Source organism: Bombina bombina, chromosome 10, assembly GCF_027579735.1.
Source record: "Bombina bombina isolate aBomBom1 chromosome 10, aBomBom1.pri, whole genome shotgun sequence".
NCBI lineage: Eukaryota > Metazoa > Chordata > Amphibia > Anura > Bombinatoridae > Bombina > Bombina bombina.
This window is the reverse complement of record NC_069508.1, coordinates 183,988,410-184,011,785: the sequence shown is the minus strand read 5'-3', so window position 1 is coordinate 184,011,785 and position 23,376 is coordinate 183,988,410. Positions and strand designations below refer to the sequence as shown.

Sequence of the window (23,376 nt, the reverse complement as noted above, 5' to 3'; positions counted from 1 at the left end):
TTAAAATACATTGTTATTGTTTCCCCATTTATACTAAACATTTCTGAACTTAAAGAGCCAGTATAATGTTAGATTATTTTTCCCTTAATGTGCGAGTATAACATGTATGAAAACTTGCTGTTTAAGGTTTATTTGTGCATATGCAATAGCTGGTTTTGAAGCCCAAACTAATAAATGGGTTCAGCTTGTAGGTATAATCAGATCTCATTACTGTATCACATTGTGTACATATACATGTGTCTTTATCTTATATATGTAGGTATAATCAGATCTCATTACTTTATAACATTGTGTACATATACATGTCTTTATCTTATATCTGTAGGTATTATCAGATCTCATTACTTTATCACATTGTGTACATATACATGTGTCTTTATCTTATATCTGTAGGTATAATCAGATCTCATTACTGTATCACATTGTGTACATATACATGTGTTTTTATCTTATATCTGTAGGTATAATCAGATCTCATTACTGTATCACACTGTGTACATATACATGTGTCTGTATCTTATATCTGTAGGTATAATCAGATCTCATTACTTTATCACATGGTGTGCATATACATGTGTCTATCTTATATCTGTAGGTATAATCAGATCTCATTACTGTATCACACTGTGTACATATACATGTGTCTTTATCTTATATCTGTAGGTATAATCAGATCTCATTACTTTATCACATGGTGTGCATATACATGTGTCTATCTTATATCTGTAGGTATAATCAGATCTCATTACTTTATCACATTGTGTACATATACATGTCTCTGTAACTTATATCTGTAGGCAGGGCCGCCATCAGGGGGTGATAGGGGTGACTCCTGTCAGGGGCCCAATGGCTAGGGGGGCCCCATGAGGCAAGAACTAAAAAATTTTTTAATTTTGGCAGCCACCAGTGGGTACTACAGCAGAGTGCTAATTGAGCATGGGAAATGTTATTACAAGGAGTAAAGTATTAGCATTTGAGAGGATTTCTGAGTGTGCACTAAACCACTATGCACAGTGTGAGACAGACTTGGCACTTTGTTTGTAGAGTGTGTGCCTGAGTCAGACGGCTGATCACTTTCATTTGCAGAGGAGGTAGGAATTACTTAACAAATGTTTTTTATTTCTTTGTGCAATTTAAGATTGTAACTTCAGTGTGGTAGTAGTTGTATGGTGGGGCCAGGGGTCCATAAAAACACATTTTTTTAGCAGCAGTGTATTTATGATTATTTGACAATGCTGTAAAAATTCTATATTTAAAACCATGCAGAAATGTTTCCTCCTCAATACACAAATGATATATATTACATTCCAGTTTACTGCCCCTTTATGCAAGGACTTTCCAGATACAAGGAGGCATTTTATCTAAGATTTTTACATCTGCATAACTTGTTATACTCTCAGACTAAGATTGCTCAGTGTTTGAAATGAGACAGGTTAACTTAAAACTGTTCAGTTTACTCTACAGCTGACTTAATTTTGAAATGCATACCAACAATCTTAAATCCTGCATTTAACCAGATCTAATGGTATGAGTACCACAGATTATGGTTCCACCAAGACCATATAGAGTACAGCATTTTCAAAATCCACAAGTACAGCTGACAGATGGGAACATTTGTACACTATATTTGAAGTGGTGCTCTTGGTTGGGGAAAATGGGGAAAATATCAAACAAACATATGTCAACCTTTTAAAAGTACTTTTCTTCATCTAGCCATCTACCCAGATAATTAATGTACAATTTTGAATTCACAGAATTATTTTTGTTTGCACATTTACAAATATGATTCTTTAAAAAGTGATCTCTTAATTTCTGCATTTTTTTTTATCATGCATGTCACACACTGTTGATTTAGGGGATGCAAGGTGCATAAATGTTTCCTCCTGTGAGTGTTTCTGTGGGTGTCTGTGTTTATGTCTTTGTGCTTTGGTTTGTGTCTCTATAAGTGTGTATGTATTTTTTTTCTGTTGGTAACTTTGTGAGGGTGGGTGTGTATGTCTTTGTGCATTTTCTGTGGATGTCTGTGAGGGTGTGTGCATATGTCTTTAAGCTTCTTCTATGGGTGTCTCTGTGAGGGTGGGCGTGCGTTTGTCTTTGTGTATTTTCTCTGGATGCCTCTGTGAGGGTGGGTGTGTATGTCTGTGGATGTCTCTGTGAGGGTGTGTGTGTGTTTTCTGTGGATGTTTCTGTGAGGGTGTGTATTTTCTGTGGGTGTCTCTGTGAGGGTGTGTGTATGTCTTTGTGTGTTTTCTGTGGATGTCTCAGTGAGGGTGTGTATGTATGTCTTTCTGTGTTTTCTATGGGTGTCTCTGTGTGTGTGTGTGTGTGTCTTTGTGTGTTTTCTATGGGTGTCTCTGTGTGTGTGTGTGTGTGTGTCTTTGTGTGTTTTCTGAGGCTGTCTCTGTTGGTGTTTCCTTGGGTGTATGTGCAAGTTTGAGATTGTGTGTGTGTGTGTCCATTGTTTGTTCCTTTTTAGGACATTTTTGACCTTACTAATGATTATTCACATCTTTCTACAGACTTTGAGACTAATGAGACCTTTCCGGAAGTCACCAATCTACCATTTAACCTTTAAATTATTCTTTTGGCAGTTCAGGGCCTTTCCTTTCAGCCACTGCATGCTGTTGTCATCATTTAGTTGGCATCTTCCTTTACAAAAAGATAATCAGAACTCCATATTTTGTTTTCTAAATCACCTTTTTTTACAAAACTGTAGTTTACCTCATTACTTGTCAGGTCAATGTAAACAAGTGCTAAGTGTCTGAGTTTCTTTGCGTGTTTGCTTGAGTGTCTATATGTGAATCCTTATGTGCGAGTGTGTGTGTGTTTCAGTGTATGTTACTACCTTTACAACATTTCCAAGTTTAAATAGACACTTAAGAATAAAGTGCATATACATTTTTGGTCACTTGGTCAAAAATTGCACATGTCAAAGGAGGGGGGGGGGGGGGGGGCCTGATCAATGGTTAAGTCAGGGGCCCCAAAATTTCTAGTGGCGGCCCTGTCTGTAGGTATAATCAGATCTCATTACTTTCTCACATTGTGTACATATACATGTCTCTGTATCTTATATCTGTAGGTATAATCAGATCTCATTACTGTATTACATTGTGTACATATACATGTATCTTTATCTTATATCTGTAGGTATAATCAGATCTCATTACTGTATCACATTGTGTACATATACATGTGTCTGTATCTTATATCTGTAGGTATAATCAGATCGCATTACTGTATCACATTGTGTACATATACATGTGTCTGTATGTTATATCTGTAGGTATAATCAGATCTCATTACTGTATCACATTGTGTACATATACATGTGTCTTTATCTTATATCTGTAGGTATAATTAGATCTCATTACTGTATCACATTGTGTACATATACATGTGTCTGTATGTTATATCTGTAGGTATAATCAGATCTCATTACTGTATCACATTGTGTACATATACATGTCTTTTTCTTATATCTGTAGGTATAATTAGATCTCATTACTGTATCACATTGTGTACATATACATGTGTCTTTATCTTATATCTGTAGGTATAATCAGATCTCATTACTGTATCACATTGTGTACATATACATGTGTCTGTATCTTATATCTGTAGGTATAATCAGATCTCATTACTGTATCACATTGTGTACATATACATGTGTCTTTATCTTATATCTGTAGGTATAATCAGATCTCATTACTGTATCACATTGTGTACATATACATGTGTCTTTATCTTATATCTGTAGGTATAATTAGATCTCATTACTGTATCACATTGTGTACATATACATGTGTCTTTATCTTATATCTGTAGGTATAATCAGATCTCATTACTGTATCGCACTGTGTACATATACATGTGTCTTTATCTGATATCTGTAGATATAATCAGATCCCATTACTGTATCACATTGTGTACATATACATGTGTCTTTATCTTATATCTGTAGGTATAATCAGATCTCATTACTGTATCACACTGTGTACATATACATGTGTCTTTATCTTATATCTGTAGGTATAATCAGATCTCATTACTGTATCACACTGTGTACATATACATGCTTCTTTATCTTATATCTGTAGGTATAATCAGATCTCATTACTTTATCACATTGTGTACAGATACATGCTTTTTATCTTATAGGTGTCTGTAAACCAAAGACCAATACTTTGAAAGAACAATGAAAAATTAACATGTTATTACCTTATCTCTTCTATACCCCACTGGGAGTGAAATTTCTTCTGCTGGTTGTGTTTACACAGCTTATCTATAGCTTGAACCTGAGGCCAGAAAATTTAAGAATATGTGGAGATACCACAGGCTAAATCGGCTATTTCAAATGCCAATATAAGGGTAAAGGAAATACTTGTAAATAATGTAATACACCACAGCAGGTAAAGTGGATTATTGGTAACAAATTAAAGGGGAGAAAGTTTTTGAGTAAACTGTCATTTTAATATCTGGTTACAAAAAAAAATGTAAACAAGAATGTTTATATAAAATAAAGCTCCCAGTGGGGACAGAGAGGTACTAAAATGTTAATTTTCCATTGTTCTATCCAAGTATTGGACTTTGAGTAAATAATATTAATAAAGAAGATAAGGAGGTCTTTGTGTAAATAATTAAATAGATAATGATGTATTCAGTTAGCAGAAGCAGAGACATTATATACAAAAATATAAGATTCTAAAGGAACAATTCCCATACATTTTAAACTATGCAGCTGGTATAAGAAGTAATTGTAAACACATTAAAGAGAAAACAATTTTACAGTACACTGTCCCTTTAACCCTTTAAGGACACAGCTTTCAGTTTGCTCAATTGTTTTATGACGGAAAAATTCCGTCATATGTCCTTAAGAGGTTAAAATAAGATGTGTTTACACGCAAATGAAAATTCAACCAATCATAAATGCACCAATAACTGGCTACCAATTAAAACTTTTCTTCATATATTTGTTAGAGCATGTAATGTGAAAAGAGCGACCCTGCACCTCTATGTGCTTAACCCCCACAAAAGGGGTTAAACACATAGTATAAGTACTGTTGAGTGGTGACTGAGAATATGGATACTATATAAAATTACTTTAAACATATTTTTACCAGTGATACACAAAATCAGCTTCTTCAGTACTATTTGACACAAAAGCAATGAGTAAAACACTAGTTATACAGATAAAAAGAAATGTCACTTATCCAATATAGAATAATATATTCTATTCAACTTGTATGTTGTATTACTGGTAATTTAGATTATACTTATGTTTGGTTTTGTTGTTTATTTAAATATCTATGTTAGTATCCTTGAAAATTTATTTTATTCCCATCCCATACAAAAACAACTGTTTATGCTGAATAGACAAATGTTTTATTTGTATTTGATAAATATGCTTCGTTTAAAATGGAATAATAATAAAAATTCAAGTTTACCATTCTTGTTATATGTTATGCTGCTTATTTGCCAACATAATAACTATCTTAAATTTAAAAAAAAACATCGCTTATAAATAAATTTGGGTGTTTATTTCAGGGGAAAATATAAGCTGTAAATTGTGAGGCTGCTCTAGAAAAAAATAAAATATATATATATATACATATATATATATATATATATATATATATATATATATTCTAAACTGCAGTAATAACACCCCATTCAGCAAGTTACTATTATAATTAATGCAATATGATATTAGTTACCGATATCTGATACAGAAAACAGCTTCCTTCACATGAGCTTCAGAAACAGAATGGTTACACATGGTAAGAAAACGGACTTCCGGGATTGTTATCCAATCAGGCAAAAAAAGTTCTATTTACCACAACAAAGATGGCCGCGGTATAATCAATTCCCACTACCAAAAAATGATGCGACTTAAAAAAAAGATCCAGTGTGAAGGCGTCACTACGGATCCTTAGTTGTCACTAAAAGCATTTGTTTTGCGAAGAGGGCTTACAATGGTTTGTATCGTTCATGGATAGTGGTAGAAATGAGATGCGTAGATGGGATGACAGATTGTAGTCTTTTAAGACTGCTTTGTTGCCAAGGCTGTGGCACTTTAACCCTTTGCCTGCCAAACAGGGATACAGCAGTCAAGGGGTTAAAAGCATTTAGCTTTTAGCATAATATCTAATTCTAATGCAGTTGACAGATATATGTTGTAAATCTGTTGTAAAGTTGGGAGCAGTTTTTTTTTTATATTCATTTATCACATTTTTAGGTTCATGTTTTTAAGCTTTAAAGGGACATACATCTGTTGATTGTATTTTTATTTTCATTAATTTGCAGTCAGGGACAGGACCACTGAAAAGCCCTGTGATCAGGTTTATTTTATAAACATGATCACAGCCAAATAGAGACAGATATAAATGTACACAATCACTGTGTGTTATGTCGCCTGGTGAGGGATTTGAAAGCTATATGCACTTCACCCTATCTCAGGAGGTATATATTCCTAAAAACATAGAGAAAGAAAATTAATGAAAGTGCATCACTTTTGATATGCTTAAAGTTTTTATGTAGATGTGAATTTTGATTGTAGTATCCCTTTAAATAATGTAACATTTTATCTTATTGTAGGTATGGTTGGTTTTTGTTTTTAAAGGCATCATTTGACATACTACATCATTTTTTAGCATATTTAATGAGGCATAAAAGTCAAAATTACACTTTCATTGTTCAGATAGAACATGCAATTTTAAGAAATTTACTGTTACCAATCAACCTTGTTCTTTAGCCATTGTTGAAAAGCATACATTTTCAGGTGCAGCAATGCACTGCTGAAAGCTAGCTGGTGATTGGCGGCTACACACATATGCCGCCTCATTGGCTTACCAGATTTGTTCATCTAGGTCCCAGTAGTGCATTGCTGCTCTGTAGCTGACTTTAACTATGGGTTTAACCTATTTGCAGGTCTTAAAGGGACATAAAACAGGTTTAGATCTGCGCATATCCTAAAAGGGCTAATTCATTAAAATAGTTTGCATAAAAAAAATTGTTTAAAAATTGCTGGCAATCATTTTAAAATAATTTTCAAAAATAAGCTAAATGAATTACATAGCTTAGCTGCCTGGAGAAGCCAACTCCACCCCCCTTTTCAGTGTTTAGACACAGGCATTGTATTTCAACTGAGTTCACAGCTTCTAGGCTCCAGCAGATCATCAATGTGCATTTTTGCATTCTACCAAAATAACAATAGATATAGCTACAGCCATAGAAGGAAAGGTGTGGGGGGGAGTTAAAGCTTTACAATTCAGAAACTAAAAAGAAAGGGTTAATGACGAGGCACTGCAGTATAAATTTGCAGGTAAAGTAATTAAAGTACATATTATATTCTGTCTCTATCCCAACTTGTTTTATGTCCCTTTAAACACAAAGAGGATCTTATTGCACTACTGGGTGCAAGTAACAAACACATTCGAGCATTTTTAGTTTATTTCTTTGTTCATAAGAATCAGTTACCTCATTTTTCCTGTTTGAATTTCTCTAGTCTTCTGTTTACGACCAACCGAGTAAGGAGCTCACCTCTCAACTTAAAGCCTCCAGCTCCCTGGACAAACACGCGCAACATCTCCTATCTCAGATCAACAAAATGAGGAATAATCTGGAGTTTTGTGATGTGCAAATACAAATTGATGATACATTGTTTGGGCTGCATAAGCTGGTGCTGGCCGCCAGCAGTCCGTATTTTGCTGCCCTGCTGGCTGGCGGCCTGCGAGAGTCTTCAAATGATGTTGTACAGATCCAAGGAGTGGAACCCAGCAGTTTTGAACTCCTTTTGGATTTTATTTACACAGGTAACTGGCATAAATATAGGGCACACATTAGCATCACACATGCACATTTATTAGATTGCTATCTGCTGAGCAATTTCATGGACTTGTCATCTAAAACCAACCGTATTTCTGTGAGTGCAACTTATGACCATGAATGCTGTCATACATTTGTTTAAAAGGGACAGTAAAGTCAAGTTTAAACTTTCATGATTTCATACCATATTAACCCCTTTGTGCTGGCATCAATGTGTTTAACATCAGAGCAAAGTTCTGATGTAAACACTTGCTGTGAAAATGAAATCGCGTGATTTCAGGGCTGGGATCAGATCATGGGGGACGGCCTACGCTGCTAGGCACGCCCCCAGTCCGATTCTTGATTGCGTAAAAAGGGGGAGGCTGCAGGACGCCATATAAGGTATGACGTTCCATGTCGTCCTAACGGCGTCTAGGGGTTAAACTGCTGAATTGACTTATCATAGTTGCTTCATTCTCTTGGTATCCTTTATTCAAAATCATACCTAATTAGGCTCAGGAGCAGCAATGCACTACTGGGAGCTAATTGGTCATTGTTGGCTTTACACTTAGGTCTCGTGTCATATGCTCACCAGATGTGTTCAGCTAGCTCCCAGTAGTGCATTGCTGCTCCTCAGCCTACCTAGGTTTACTCTTAAACAAAAGACACCAAGAGAACAAAGCAAATTTGCTAGTAGGAGTAAACTGGGAAGCTGTTTAAAATTGCTGCTCTATCTGGATCATGAAAGTCTCATTTTGACCTTGCTGTCTCTTTAAGGTTTTTTTCCACATGTTATGCTCTACCCTTGAGTTACAAATTATTTTATTATAGTTGAAATCGTATTCGCAGAACTCTTTTTCAAAAAAGAACAACACCAGAGCAGAGGCCATGATCTCAGGCTGGAGGGTATTAGGTTCAGGGGTAATTTACAGAAGGAGTTGTTGATCCATAGGACAGGCATCCAGTAGATGTGGTAAGGACAAAAGCTGCGAGGGAATTGAAGAATGACTTAAAAATAATTAAAGGTACATAAAACCCTTTTTTATTTTATGATTCAGATGGAGCATATAATTTAAAAACAAACTTTACATTTTACTGTTTTTAAATGTTCTTCTTTCTTATGATATACTTTGTTGAAAAGAATACCTAGGTAGAAAATGTGCACACGTCTGGAGAACTATATGGCAGCAATTTTGAAAGAATGCTTTTGAGCACTAGTTGGCAGCTGTCTTCACAATGTATAACATTGTTAAAAACATTCTTGCAAAACTGCTGCCATATAGTTCTCAAGACACTGGAGAAAACTGATTTCACAGCATGATTAAGGGCAAGTGAGACTGAAACGTCACTTATCTACCAAGCTGTGGTCTTTCAATAAATGTTTTTGAAGAATTAAGATGAAGATGGTGCTGTGAAATTATTTTTCTTCAATTTGACAAAGGTTATTGCATCCGCTCAGTGAACTTTTCACGTGCATCAAAAAAGTGAGTAAAGATGCTGGTCTCACACTGTTGAACTGTGATATTTGATTTCTCCAGACACATGCAAGCTCCTGAGCCTACCTATCTGCTTTTCAACAAAGGATATCAAGAGAATAAAGTAGATTTGATGATAGAATAAATTGGAAAGTATTTTAAAATTGTACACTCTGTCTGAATCATTACGACATTTTTTGGGTTTCATGTCCCTTTAAGCTTATGCATCAGAAGGAAATGTAGGCGGAGTTAATAATTCTGGTTCTTATCTGCAATCCAACTCTGTTTCTATCCTCAGTTTTGTACATGTAGAGCAGGGGTGCTAAACCTTGGCACTGCAGATGTTTTAGAACTACATCTCTCATGATGCTCAGCCAGCTTAAAGGGACAGTCTAGTCCAAAATAAACTTAAAGGGACAGTATATACCAATTTTCATATAACTGCATGTAATAGACACTACTATAAAGAATAAGATGCACAGATACTGATATAAAAATCCAGTACTTACAGTACTTAGAAGCTCCCAGTTTAGCTCTGTTTAAAAGGTTACTGGAACACCCACTGCAAGTGGGAAATATCAGACCCTCCCCCTTCGTTTGCATATGAAAAGACCCTTTACAGAAACAGGAGCAAGCTGGAGTAGGTATAGGTCGGTATTCTCCTAAAACTTTGGGGCTTGGTTAGGAGTCTGAAAATCAGAGCAATGTTATTTAAAAATAGGCAAAACTATACATTTTTAAAAAACAACTTTATGGGCTATATAAATAGATCAGCTACAAAACATTTCTGCAAAGAAAAAACGAGTGTATAATGTCCCTTTAAATGATTCAGATAGGGCATGTAATTTTAAACAATTTTCCAATTTACTTTTATCACCAATTGGTTTGTTCTCTTGGTGTTCTTAGTTTAAGCTAAACCTAGGAGGTTCATATGCTAATTTCTTAGACATTGAAGGCCGCCTCCTTTTCTGAATGCATTTTGACAGTTTTTCACCACTAGAGGGTGTTAGTTCATGTGTGTCATATAGATAACATTGTGCTTACGCACGTGGAGTTACCTAGGAGCCAGCACTGATTGGCTAAAATGCAAGTCTGTCAAAAGAACTGAAATAAGGGGGCATTTTGTAGAAACTTAGATACCAGAGGTAAAAATTGTATTAATATAACTGTGTTGGTTATGCAAAACTGGGGAATGGGTAATAAAAGGGACTATCTATCTTTTAAAACAATAACAATTCTGGTGTAGACTGTCCCTTTAGAGTGTCTAAACATCATGAGAAATGCTGGCTGAGCATCATGGGAAATGTAGTTCCAAAACCTCTGGAGTACCAAGGTTGAGATACCCTGATGTAGAGAATTAATGTATTTTATATTGTTGTGGGTTAAAAAGTAAACAAATTTGGCTTTAAAGGGACCATGTGCTCAAAACATATTTATCCTTTATATGAAGGAACAACTTTTAAACATCTATATTCTTTTATATTTAAGTCACATGCTGCACACTGATTGCTTAGACCAGAGCACAAACTTACGTACAGCTGTCCTTAAAGGGACACTGAACCCAAATTTTTTCTTTTGTGATTCAGATAGAGCAGCAATTTTAAGCAACTTTCTAATTTACTCCTATTATCAATTTTTCTTCGTTCTCTTGCTATCTTTATTAGAAAAAGTTGGCATCTAAGCTGTTTTTTTGGTCCAGGACACTGGAAAACACTTGTTTATTGATGGGTGAATTTATCCACCAATCAGCAAGAACAACCCAGGTTGTTCACCAAAAATGGGCCGGCATCTAAACTTACATTCTTGCATTTCAAATAAAGATACCAAGAGAATGAAGACAATTTGATAATAGAAGTAAATTAGAAAGTTGCTTAAAATTGCATGCTCTATCTGAATCACAAAAGAAAAAAATTGGGTTCAGTGTCCCTTTAACTGGCAACAGCAAATGAGACCAGGAACATAATTTCTACCAGGCTTTTCAAGAGGTGTTTCCAAATTATTTTAAAATGTTTTGTTTGTATGCAGGTCTGTCGCAATGCGGTGCTAAATTGCAGATATATGTTATGTTTGTATATAAAAATACTTTACAGGGACGTTAAACTGCTGAGCACAATTATAATAGTAAAGTTACTACACATCATGTTATTGTATTCTTCCTGTGCCTGCAGCTCTCTTTATAGCCTCTTGTAACCCTTTATCAATGAAATGGGGCATATATGTGCAGCCACCAATCAGCAGCCACCTCTCAATAGTGAATTGCTTCTTCTGAGCATACCTAGGTATGCTTTTCAACAAAGAATACCAAAAGAATCAAGAAAATTAGATCATAGTTGTAAATTGGAAAGTTGTTTAACACTATGTGCCTCGTCTGAATCATGAAAGTTTACTTTTGACTTTAATGTCCCTTTAACTGTGTTTTACCTCTTTATTATTATTGCCTTACCATGTCCCTTTAATAGAGAAAAAGAGCAAGCGATTATTCTGGATAAACCAATGTATAAAATCCCTTCCATGACTCCTAAAGAATAAGTAGCTGAATCCTTTACTTTCTGATTGGAACACGCAACATTTGGATTAGATCCATAAAAAGGAACGTGAGTTTTAAATTTTTTTTTTTTTTTTACATTGATTAAAAGTTACATAAATATATATTGATATATTGATATATACGGCCCTCAGAAATTATATAGACCAATGAAACTGCTGGAAAACCGTAAATGTCCCACGATACAGCTGGGCAACGTCACTGATCAGAATACACACTGCTCCTGTCACATAGCGCACAAATACCTAAGCTCCAATATGGCAGAGCAATGTAAAACAATGCCCACTTTACCAGCAAGGGGTTTAAAAAAGAGCAATTTTGAAGAGAGCTGCAGACAAAGGAGAAAAAAATAGCCTTGTGAGTAGTAACCAGGCTCTTGTACCCAGCAGTTTCATGTCCCTTTAAAGGACGGTTCTAGTGGATAAATTAAATGCTCTACTGGAGTATGCCTTTTTAGCACTAGCAATGCTGCTGGGGTAGCACCCTGGGTAGCGCTTGCTGATTGGTGGCAACCCAGGTGCTGAACTAAAAATGGTCTGGATCCTAATCTTACATTCCTGCTTTTCAAATAAAGATACCATGAGAATGTGCTCTGATTCATGAAGAAAAAAAAATTGTGTTTTATATCCCTTTAAACAAAACTGTACGGCGTATATAATTTTCATGCGTGTAAATATTCTTTCTAAATATACTGAATAGTTTCAGAACACTCAGCTCTAATAAAAAGAAATGACCTAGTTGATTGTCACTCTACCAATAAATATATATTTTAAGGCTGCAGTCATTTCCTGGTAGCCATTATTTGATGTTTCTCGCTGCTGCTCTGCTGGTCATTATATGTCTGTCTTTCTGGCCATTACCTTCTACAGAGCTCCACTGGCGATTGCCTGTTGCTATCGAGCTGTCAATTGCCTGCCTCTATGTCTTGCTTGTTTCTAGCAAATCAAGATTCAAGGAAAGAGATGCAGAAGAAAGATAACTAAAAATAACCAACAGTGGAGCTCTGTAGAAGGTAATGGCCAGAAAGACATAGACCTATAATGACCAGCAGAGCAGTAGCGAGAAACATCAAATAATGGCTACCAGGAAATAAGAGTAGGTCAGCAGGACGGCGTAGCGTAAAGGCCAGGCGCTACAGTAATGAGTAATGCCCAGCAGGACGCTGTGGCGACAACTCATTAGGAGAGAAATAGGTATTGACCAGCAGTGATAAGTAATGACCAGCAAGTTATGGCAAGAGAGTGGGTCAGAATCAGGTAATGGTCAATAGAAATAACAACAGGTATCAACAATCAAAGACAATATCAGAACTGCAGGTAAGAATCTGGTAATTAAAAGCTTTTCACAAGCTGGACACAAAAACTAAAAAAGGTTAAAGAGAAAAAGCAACCACACCGGTAAGTGACAGAACAACCAAAGAAAGATAACTAAAAATAACCGCTCAGTATCATGGCGTCTGCCGCATATAGGAACCGATATGATACTGAGCAGTTCTTTTTAGTTCCTGATTAAAAAGGCCCACTGCAATAAAATCGGCACATTGCGCATGCACGAGGCACGGGAGAGCGTAGGGTCGCAAAGTTACATTCACTGGCAGATGAGGAAGATGGGGGTGACGAAATCAAGAGGAGGGGGCAGGCGGCCATTTCAAAACAGCTGAGGGACAACTTGGAAGTCTTTTTACTTGATCAATATATATTTATCAAAATTAGGCTACAGTTTGTTATATTAATCATTAGAAACTTTATCTGTATAAGTAAGATTTTTTTTGGGTTGACTTGCCCTTTAAAGGAATATGAAACCCAACATTTTTTTTCATGATTCAGATAGAGCAGTGTTTCTCAACCCCCGTTTGTATACATTTGATTTCTATGTACCCCAACTGTAGCACAAATATTATTGATCTTTTACACAAGCAAAAATGGAAATCATGTGTATCACTTGATTTCACAACCTTGTATCAGATATGTTAATGAAGTAAATATATAGGAATCAGATATTTGTTTTATGTTTTCAGAAATGTAACCCCTTTGTGTCGGTACAATAGTGTTAACATGGGAAAAATATTCAGATGTAAACGCTATTAGTAAAAATTAAAGGATTACTTTCTGTTATAATTTTTAAGCTAAACAACTAACATATTAAAGTTAATAAACATTAATTAAAACCTACTGACCTATATTTTCTCCAAAACGAAGTTTCATAACGTTCTAAAAGTTATATATTTTATTCGCCGATGATGTCACGTTATCCTGCCCACTATTTTCAGTACTGCATGTTCAAAATACTTAAACCAATAACTTTGTGTTTAAAGCGCCATTTTGAAACCTAGGTATTGTAAACGGATTGGTACAGAGCAAAGGATACCCACGGAGTGGGTTTGGAAAACAATTAAATTTGCAGCCAAGATTTCTGATATACGGTAGAGATATGTTAATGAAATGCTATTGATAAAAAGCATATTTGGGGTAGTTGGTTAGTAACAGGCATAGAAAATATTTACTTACAGTGGCCCTTTAAATCACAAAATTGTTGATGCAATCGTGATTTCGAGGCCAGGATCGGATTATGGGGGACTGCCTACATTGCTAGGCACGGCGCAGGCTGATTCTTGACTTCAAAGCTGCAGGAATGCTGTATAAGGTAGGACGTTTCATGCCATCCTCACGGCATTAAAGGGACAGTCAACACCAGAATTTTTGTTGTTTTAAAAGATAGATAATCCCTTAATTACCAATTCCCCAGTTTTGCATAACCAACACAGTTATAATTATACACGTTTTACCTCTGTAATTACCTTGTATCTAAGCCTCAGCAGACTGCCCCCTTATTTCAGTTATTTTGACAGACTTGCAGTTTAGCCAATCAGAGCTGTCTCCATGGTAAATTCCTGTGTATGAGCTCAATGTTATCTATATAAAACACGTGAACTAATGCCCTCTAGTGGTGAAAAACTATCAAAATGCATTTAGATTAGAGGCGGCCTTCAAGGTCTAAGAAATTAGCATACGAACCTCCTAGGTTTAGCTTTAAACTAAGAATACCAAGAGAACAAAGCACGATTGGAAAGTTGTTTAAAACTACATGTCCTATTTGAAACATGAAAGTTTTTTTTTTACTTGACTGTCCCTTTAATGCCCAGCGCAGTTAGGACGGCATGGAATTTCCTAACTGTGTGAAGTTAATATTTAACAATATTACCACAGAGAATAATAAACACGTAAAACACGGATATTTAGTCCATTGATATTAATAATTATATGCAATTAATGAGCTTCTTACATAAAAAAAGAGCAAAATAAACTTATTTTCTGCATGATGATGAAAGCAGTATTTATGGTACCATCTCTCTATTTTAATAACCATTTCATGCACAGTTTATCAGTCTCATTTTACTGTGGCACACATCAGCATGATGCACTTTGCCTTTTTCACAGTGGGACATTTATCTGCCACTTGTTTCTGTGACACTTAATCACAGTAATACACTTTCTCTATTCATATCAGTGAAGCTCAACTCCAACCCTCATATGTCACTGACAAGCCAGAAGCTTGTAGTCCAACCTAGGCAGGGAAATACTCGCACTCTGCCATGTTAGGGGTCGTCAAGGGTAGAAATGAGAAACACAGCTTTCTTTGATATGTCGTGTATATAATAGCTACATCAGGAAAAAAATAATGAAGGCCAATCCCTGGAGTACCCCTTGCAAATGCTTCATGTACAACAGGTTGAGAAACTAGGAGATAACGTAAGCAATTTTAAGCAACTTTCTACTTTACTCTATTATCAATTTTTCTTCGTTCTTTTGGTATCTTTATTTGAAAAAGCAAGAATGTAGGCTCTGGAGCCGGCACATTTTTGGATCAGCACCTGTGTAGTGCTTGCTGATTGGTGGCTTTTTTGGTTCAGCACCTGGGTAGCGCTTGCTGATTGGTGGCTAAATGTAGCCACCAATCAGCAAGCACTAACCAAGTGCTGAACCAAAAATGGGCCGGCTCCAAAGCTTAGATTCCTGCTTTTTCAAATAAAGATACCACGAGAACTAAGAAAAATTGATAATAGGAGTAAATTAGAAAGTTGCTTAAAGGGATAGTAAACTCTAAAAATGTTATTGTTTAAAAAGATAGATAATCCCTTTATTTACCATTCCCCGGTTTTGCATAACCAACACTGTTATAGAAATACACTTTATACCTCTGTAATTACCTTGTATCTAAGCTTCTGCAGACTGCCTCCTTATCTCAGATCTTCTGACAAACTTGCATTTCAGGCAGTTAGTGCTGACTCTAAAATAAATTAATGTGCATGAGCACAGTGTTATCTATATGAAACACATGAACTAACGCCCTCTAGCTGTAAAACACTGTCAAATGCATTCAGAAAAGAGGTGGCCTTCAAGGGCTTAGAAATTAGCATATGAGCCTACCTAGGTCTAGCTTTCAACTAAGAATAACAAGAGAACAAAGCAAATTTGATGCTAAAGGTAAATTAGAAAATTGTTTAAAATGACATGCCCTATTTGAATTATGAAAGTTTAATTTGGACTTTACTATCCTTTAAAATTGCATGAAAAAAATGTGTTTCATGTCCCTTTAAGTATGATGTAGAATGAGTATGATGCAAAATAAATAATGACTGTATACCACGTTTTTTTTTTTGTTTTTTTGTTTTTTTTTTACCTTAAAGGGACAGTAAAGTCAAAATTAAATGTAAATATATTGGATACAGAATGGAATTTTAAACAACTTTCCTATTCACTTTATCAGTTTTGCTTTGTTTTTTTGTATCTTTTGTTAAAGGGAAATCCTAGCTGTGTGCACGTGTCTTTAGCCATCTGGCAGCAGTGTTTGCAACAATGTTTATAGCAATGTTATACAAAGTTGCAAATAGAGCTGTCATAAGCTGCTAAAGACATGTGCACGCTCCTATCTAGTTTTACTCTTCAACAAAAAATACCAAGGGAACAAAGCAAGTGAGACAATAGAAATAAAGCGGAAAGAGAACAAAGCAAATGATAATAGAAGTAATATAAAAAGTTGTTTAGAAATTGCATGCTGTCTCTAAATAGTGAATGTGTCATTTTTACTTTACTGTCCCTTTAATTAAACCTTTCATGGAGGATTATATTCTTAGTTTAAAGGGACATGAAAATATTTTCTTTTGGGATTCAGACACAGCAGGTCATTTTTAGAAAAAGTTTCCAATTTACTTCTGGAGCACTACATGACAGGAAATAATGCTGCCCTCTAGTTCTCTTGCAAATGGATAATATTCTTGTAAAACCGCTGCCATATATTGCTCCAGACACGTGCACGCTTCTGAGCTTACTTCCTTGTCCCTTTAATGTCCATTAAATATGACATATTGTTTTCTTTACCTGTTACTATGTGTTTTTCGTTTTGATTTGGGCAGGTTCAGTGAACATCAGCACGGAGAATGTTCAGGAACTTCTGACGGCAGCAGACATGCTACAACTGGACCACGTGGTGGACCTGTGCTGTGACTTCCTTAAGGGGCACGTGGATCCAGCTAACTGTATAGGCTTCTTCCAGTTATCTGAGCAGCTGGTTTGCCAGTCCTTGCTGGAGTACACAGAGAGCTACATACACGCACACTTCCCAGAGGTGCAGCAGGGGGAGGAGTTCCCAGCGCTCACAAAGGACCAGCTGGTGCGTATTCTGCGCAGTGAGGAGCTTTGCATTGAGGATGAATACCAGGTCTTCTCTGCTGCTATGATCTGGATCCAGAAGGACATCGGAACACGCAAGCGACATGTAGTGGAGGTTCTGGAACCTGTGCGCTTCTCACTGCTACCTCCACAAAGGCTACAAAAAAATATTGAAGGTAAATGTGGCTTCTATAGATACCCCACTCCAATGCATCACTAAATAAATGCTAGTTGTAATGATGACCTCAAAGCAACAATGAGCAGATCTTTTCTTTTAATTATATTAATTGTTTAACCCCTTTGCTACCAGGAATTTCAGACAAAAACTTACCCAAAGTACTTAGCATTTAGCATTTTTGCTATCAGAAATTGATTTTAAATTTACATATCAAAACCCACCTCCCTGATCACTCCCAAACAGTTCTCTAATCCTCCCACTGGTCACCACCATCTTAGCTACTGGCAGACAATCTGCCAGTACCCAGTGTAGGGTATTTTTTTACATCTTTCTTTCATTATTAATGTATTTATTTTCTGTAGTGTAGGGAGCCACCTCCCCCACCAACCATCACATCTTTCTCCGTAGTGTAGGGGCCCATACCTCCCTCTCTGTCTGTATTGGCGATCTGGCTTCATATGAAGGCAGATGCCCTTCTGCCCCTCCCACTCTCAAAGCTTACAGCGGGACAGAAACCTGCGCAACATCAATAAAGTATGTTGGGCAGTACTGTATGACATAGAGCCTACGTCGATGTGGCGCAGTGGGATAAATTTTTAAAAACATTGTGTAAAGTTCTACTGTCTGTAAAGCAATGAACGCTGCCATGTTGTAAGCTAGGTTTTCTTCTCTGCTGAGGCCAATAAGGGACAAATTTAAATGGGTCTCTAGAGTGTGCAGCCACATTATAGGAAATGGGGACAAAATAAATAATGCACCTAATATTACAATCTTAAAATGTTTAATGTCCCTTTAAACAGACAATCAACTCACACATTTTCTTTATGCATTTAAAGCCCTCTGTCATTTTCCATTCTCACTGTTTCTTTTAATCATTATTATTAATTTATCTATTAGTAAGAATTTAGAGAAGGCAGTTTAATTTATGTATCCTACATTTCAAACAAATTATCTTGTTTGCTGCAAGCCAATCTGGGCTTGAGTCCAAGGCTAGCCACAATCATAATGTTAGAATAAAATGCATTATTTTGTAGTTGTCATCACTTAAAGCCAATTTAGAACATATATGTAGCAGGTTTAGCCTTTAGTTGTCTGCGGTGTGCTTTTTCAGTTCTGAGAATTAGAAAAGCCACAATTTTCAGAGCTAAATTTAATAAAAAGTGACAAAATAAAAACCAAAAGTATATTGCAAAGTTGTTTTACTATGCATAATTAAAGATTTTATGTAAAAGTGACAGCAAACACACTGAGATTTTAATAAATTCATGTGGTGTGATGGGTGTTTACATGTGTGTATTGATACCCTTTCTCATATAGTTTGTGTGTGTGTACTATATTGAAGGCTGATCATTTCTGCTAGTTCTGGGCTAGTAAGAGATACTGGATGAGTTAAGCGCGGTTGACTGGTGCAGTGAGCTTTTTCTAGCACATTGCTTTCTCATGTCCCTTTAAGAGTGTCTGTGCCGCAGAATATTCACTCTAAACTCCAAATCACACAATTTGAACCCACATTTGTGAGACTGCATCAGTAGTTGCTCTCATCTTTCCTCCCTTCTCTGCCCTTTAGATATCACAGATTTCAGCCTGAGGGTGGCATTGCAGACTCTGTTGAGAGAATACTGTGAGCCAATCCCTGCGACAAAAGACAAGAATATGTGCAGCTTTCTGCAGACAGCCCGTGTTCGACCACGCAGGAAAGCCCGGAAATTTCTGTATGCAGTTGGTGAGGGTTATCTCTGTCTTAGTAAATTGTAATTGTGTTTAGATACGTGCACTCTCCTGAACATACCTCAGTATGTTTTAATGGAAATTAGATACGTTTCAACCAAGGATACCAAGACATTTAGTAAGAGGAAACAATTTTTTTTTAAATTGCACACTGTGAATTATGAATCTATTATTTTGACTCCCGTATCAGAGTTCTTTATAGGCAGGTTAGTTGACCTTCCGCCAATGAAAATCAAGTGTTATTTCTTAAAATCAAAAACCTCCTCCGTGTTGTTCAGCTAGCTTCCTCTGCTGTGCTTAATAAGCTTCTGAGCATGTCAAGCAATCACTGTATAGTGTGTTGCAGGGTCAAGTTTCTGAATTCCATGGAATGCATTATATTTTCTCTGGAGGCAGTGGAAAAACTAAATTTTTTCATTGAAATCACAGAAAAAACAGGTGAAATAACTGCTGAAAGTGTGTTGCAAGGTTGTTTCATTGTGCATAATTAAACCTTTAATCAGGGATTACATTTTGTGTTTACAAATAGCTCCTTTATCTTTATTTTGTTATATGAATTAACTAATTTTGCCTGTAAATGTAATACAGCATTGGCTAACGAAAAGCTATGTAAACAAAATACAGGAAAGGAAATTAACCTCTTAGTGTAGGTGGGAGTGAGAGAGATCAGCCCATTTAAAAAGTGTGTTCCTGCAGCTGCTTTGAATACAAATAATTCTTATGAGTTGTTTGCCTTAGTACATTTTCCCTTGCAGGTGATACTTAAAACCTTTCAGGAACTTTTGAGAATATTCTTAGTATTGGTATAAGAACGTAGTTCTCGTTCTTCATAAATGAGCAAGTTTACATTGCTGTGCAGAGTGACATAGTCCCTTTTAAATGTAATTAACATTTGTTAGTCTGATAATATAACACTACTATTTAGAGATGACTGAGCATGCATATTATCCCTCTGTGCATCATTCTAGTCCTGCATGATTCTTTCTTGTCCTCAGGTGGTTACACTCGGCTACAAGGCGGCCGCTGGAGTGACAGCCGAGCTCTGAGTTGTGTGGAACGTTTTGATACCTTCACCCAGTATTGGAGCACAGTCTCCTCTCTGCATCAGGCTCGCAGTGGGATGAGCGTGGCTGTATTGGAGGGGATGATCTACGTAATTGGAGGTATACGCTTAAAAAATGGTTTACAATTACTGAGCAATTCTATGCCACATAATAATATCACTAACACAGCTTGGTAACAACATCTATTAACTATGCATTTGCCTTGCAGTCATTTTTAATTTTTATTTGTAAGCGAAAGTTCGTGCACAGTTTTTGTTTTTATTTATTTTTATTAAATACCTGTATGTTTTTTTTTAAAAAAAAACTTTATTTTTAAAACTGAAAGAGAAAATAGTACAAGATAGTAAATTTACACTGTGAATTTACATCTGCTTTTTTATCACTTTTTGTACACACAAATGCTTCCTTATCGCTATCTTTTTGCATACCAAATCTCATTACTTAGATAGAACAATGGGGAATTAACATTTTATTACTTTATTTATCCTACCTCCTACTGAGAGTTTATTTTCATCTGCTGACTGTTTATACAGTTTGTTAATAGCCTATCAAATTTTCTTCATTCTCTTGGTATCTTTTTATTTAAAATGCAGGAATGTAAGTTTAGATGCCGGCCCATTTTTGGTGAACAACCTGGGTTGTTCTTGCTGATTGGTGGATAAATTCACCCACCAAAAGTGTTGTCCAGAGTACTGAACCAAAAAATAGCTTAGATGCCTTCTTTCTTAAATAAAGATAGCAAGAGAACGAAGGAAAATTGATAATAGGAGTAAATTAGAAAGTTGCTTAAAATTGCATGCTCTATCTGAAGCCCGAAAGAAAAAAATTGGGTCCAGTGTCCCTTTTAATACAAAGTTAAAAACACTAAATGGTATATCCGTCCTGGAGAGAGAAAAGGAACTTAGCCTACCTTGAAAAAACTATTTTTCCCAAAAAGTTTCAAAGCTAAAAATATACAAAAAGGTGGCGCAATACGTTGCTTGTTCCAAATTCCTCTTTTAAAAGTAATCACTTCCAAATGCAAATATTAGAAATATTTACACAAAATGTACAGGGAGTGCAGAATTATTAGGCAAATGAGTATTTTGACCACATCATCCTCTTTATGCATGTTGTCTTACTCCAAGCTGTATAGGCTTGAAAGCCTACTACCAATTAAGCATATTAGGTGATGTGCATCTCTGTAATGAGAAGGGGTGTGGTCTAATGACATCAACACCCTATATCAGGTGTGCATAATTATTAGGCAACTTCCTTTCCTTTGGCAAAATGGGTCAAAAGAAGGACTTGACAGGCTCAGAAAAGTCAAAAATAGTGAGATATCTTGCAGAGGGATGCAGCACTCTTAAAATTGCAAAGCTTCTGAAGCGTGATCATCGAACAATCAAGCGTTTCATTCAAAATAGTCAACAGGGTCGCAAGAAGTGTGTGGAAAAACCAAGGCGCAAAATAACTGCCCATGAACTGAGAAAAGTCAAGCGTGCAGCTGCCAAGATGCCACTTGCCACCAGTTTGGCCATATTTCAGAGCTGCAACATCACTGGAGTGCTCAAAAGCACAAGGTGTGCAATACTCAGAGACATGGCCAAGGTAAGAAAGGCTGAAAGACGACCACCACTGAACAAGACACACAAGCTGAAACGTCAAGACTGGGCCAAGAAATATCTCAAGACTGATTTTTCTAAGGTTTTATGGACTGATGAAATGAGAGTGAGTCTTGATGGGCACGATGGATGGGCCCGTGGCTGGATTGGTAAAGGGCAGAGAGCTCCAGTCCGACTCAGACGCCAGCAAGGTGGAGGTGGAGTACTGGTTTGGGCTGGTATCATCAAAGATGAGCTTGTGGGGCCTTTTCGGGTTGAGGATGGAGTCAAGCTCAACTCCCAGTCCTACTGCCAGTTTCTGGAAGACACCTTCTTCAAGCAGTGGTACAGGAAGAAGTCTGCATCCTTCAAGAAAAACATGATTTTCATGCAGGACAATGCTCCATCACACGCGTCCAAGTACTCCACAGCATGGCTGGCAAGAAAGGGTATAAAAGAAGAAAATCTAATGACATGGCCTCCTTGTTCACCTGATCTGAACCCCATTGAGAACCTGTGGTCCATCATCAAATGTGAGATTTACAAGGAGGGAAAACAGTACACCTCTCTGAACAGTGTCTGGGAGGCTGTGGTTGCTGCTGCACGCAATGTTGATGGTGAACAGATCAAAACACTGACAGAATCCATGGATGGCAGGCTTTTGAGTGTCCTTGCAAAGAAAGGTGGCTATATTGGTCACTGATTTGTTTTTGTTTTGTTTTTGAATGTCAGAAATGTATATTTGTGAATGTTGAGATGTTATATTGGTTTCACTGGTAAAAATAAATAATTGAAATGGGTATATATTTGTTTTTTGTTAAGTTGCCTAATAATTATGCACAGTAATAGTCACCTGCACACACAGATATCCCCCTAAAATAGCTATAACTAAAAACAAACTAAAAACTACTTCCAAAACTATTCAGCTTTGATATTAATGAGTTTTTTGGGTTAATTGAGAACATGGTTGTTGTTCAATAATAAAATTAATCCTCAAAAATACAACTTGCCTAATAATTCTGCACTCCCTGTATTTAGGATTACAATTGGTAAAATTCATATATCACAAGTAGACACCGGTGTCCTAAAAACATAGGATTACAAACAATAAAATGTTTAAACTATAACAGGTTTATATTCCTAGTCTCAAAAACCAGACGTATATATACAACCCGTATAGCTAATTGCGTGCTATTTACATATGTGATCTGTAGCCTTAACGTTAATATGTATTCCACATATAGCAGTCTTTCCTCAATATAACAGTGAAGGGATTATAAAGTGCACTGCTTCGGTGGTCTCAGGCTGCTCCGGTCTAACAGACAGCAAGC

General features: G+C 36.3%; 2 protein-coding genes across 2 annotated transcripts in view; one reads left to right on the top strand and one right to left on the bottom strand.

Moving 5' to 3' along the window:
- DPH2 (diphthamide biosynthesis 2) overlaps positions 1-5,798 on the bottom strand; it is a 28,355-nt gene extending 22,557 nt beyond the window's left edge. Inside the window, exon 1 of the mRNA XM_053693584.1 lies at positions 5,715-5,798. The gene's annotated coding sequence lies outside the window, so the exon portion shown is untranslated. The remainder of the gene's footprint in view (positions 1-5,714) is intronic.
- A 59-nt stretch (positions 5,799-5,857) lies between these two features.
- Positions 5,858-23,376, top strand: part of IPP (intracisternal A particle-promoted polypeptide) — a 36,424-nt gene continuing 18,905 nt past the window's right edge. The window contains exons 1-5 of the mRNA XM_053693583.1: positions 5,858-5,975; positions 7,505-7,811; positions 17,237-17,668; positions 19,238-19,393; positions 20,394-20,561. Of these exons, the coding sequence (XP_053549558.1) occupies positions 5,973-5,975; positions 7,505-7,811; positions 17,237-17,668; positions 19,238-19,393; positions 20,394-20,561 (1,066 nt within the window). The 5' untranslated portion in view covers positions 5,858-5,972. The remainder of the gene's footprint in view (positions 5,976-7,504; positions 7,812-17,236; positions 17,669-19,237; positions 19,394-20,393; positions 20,562-23,376) is intronic.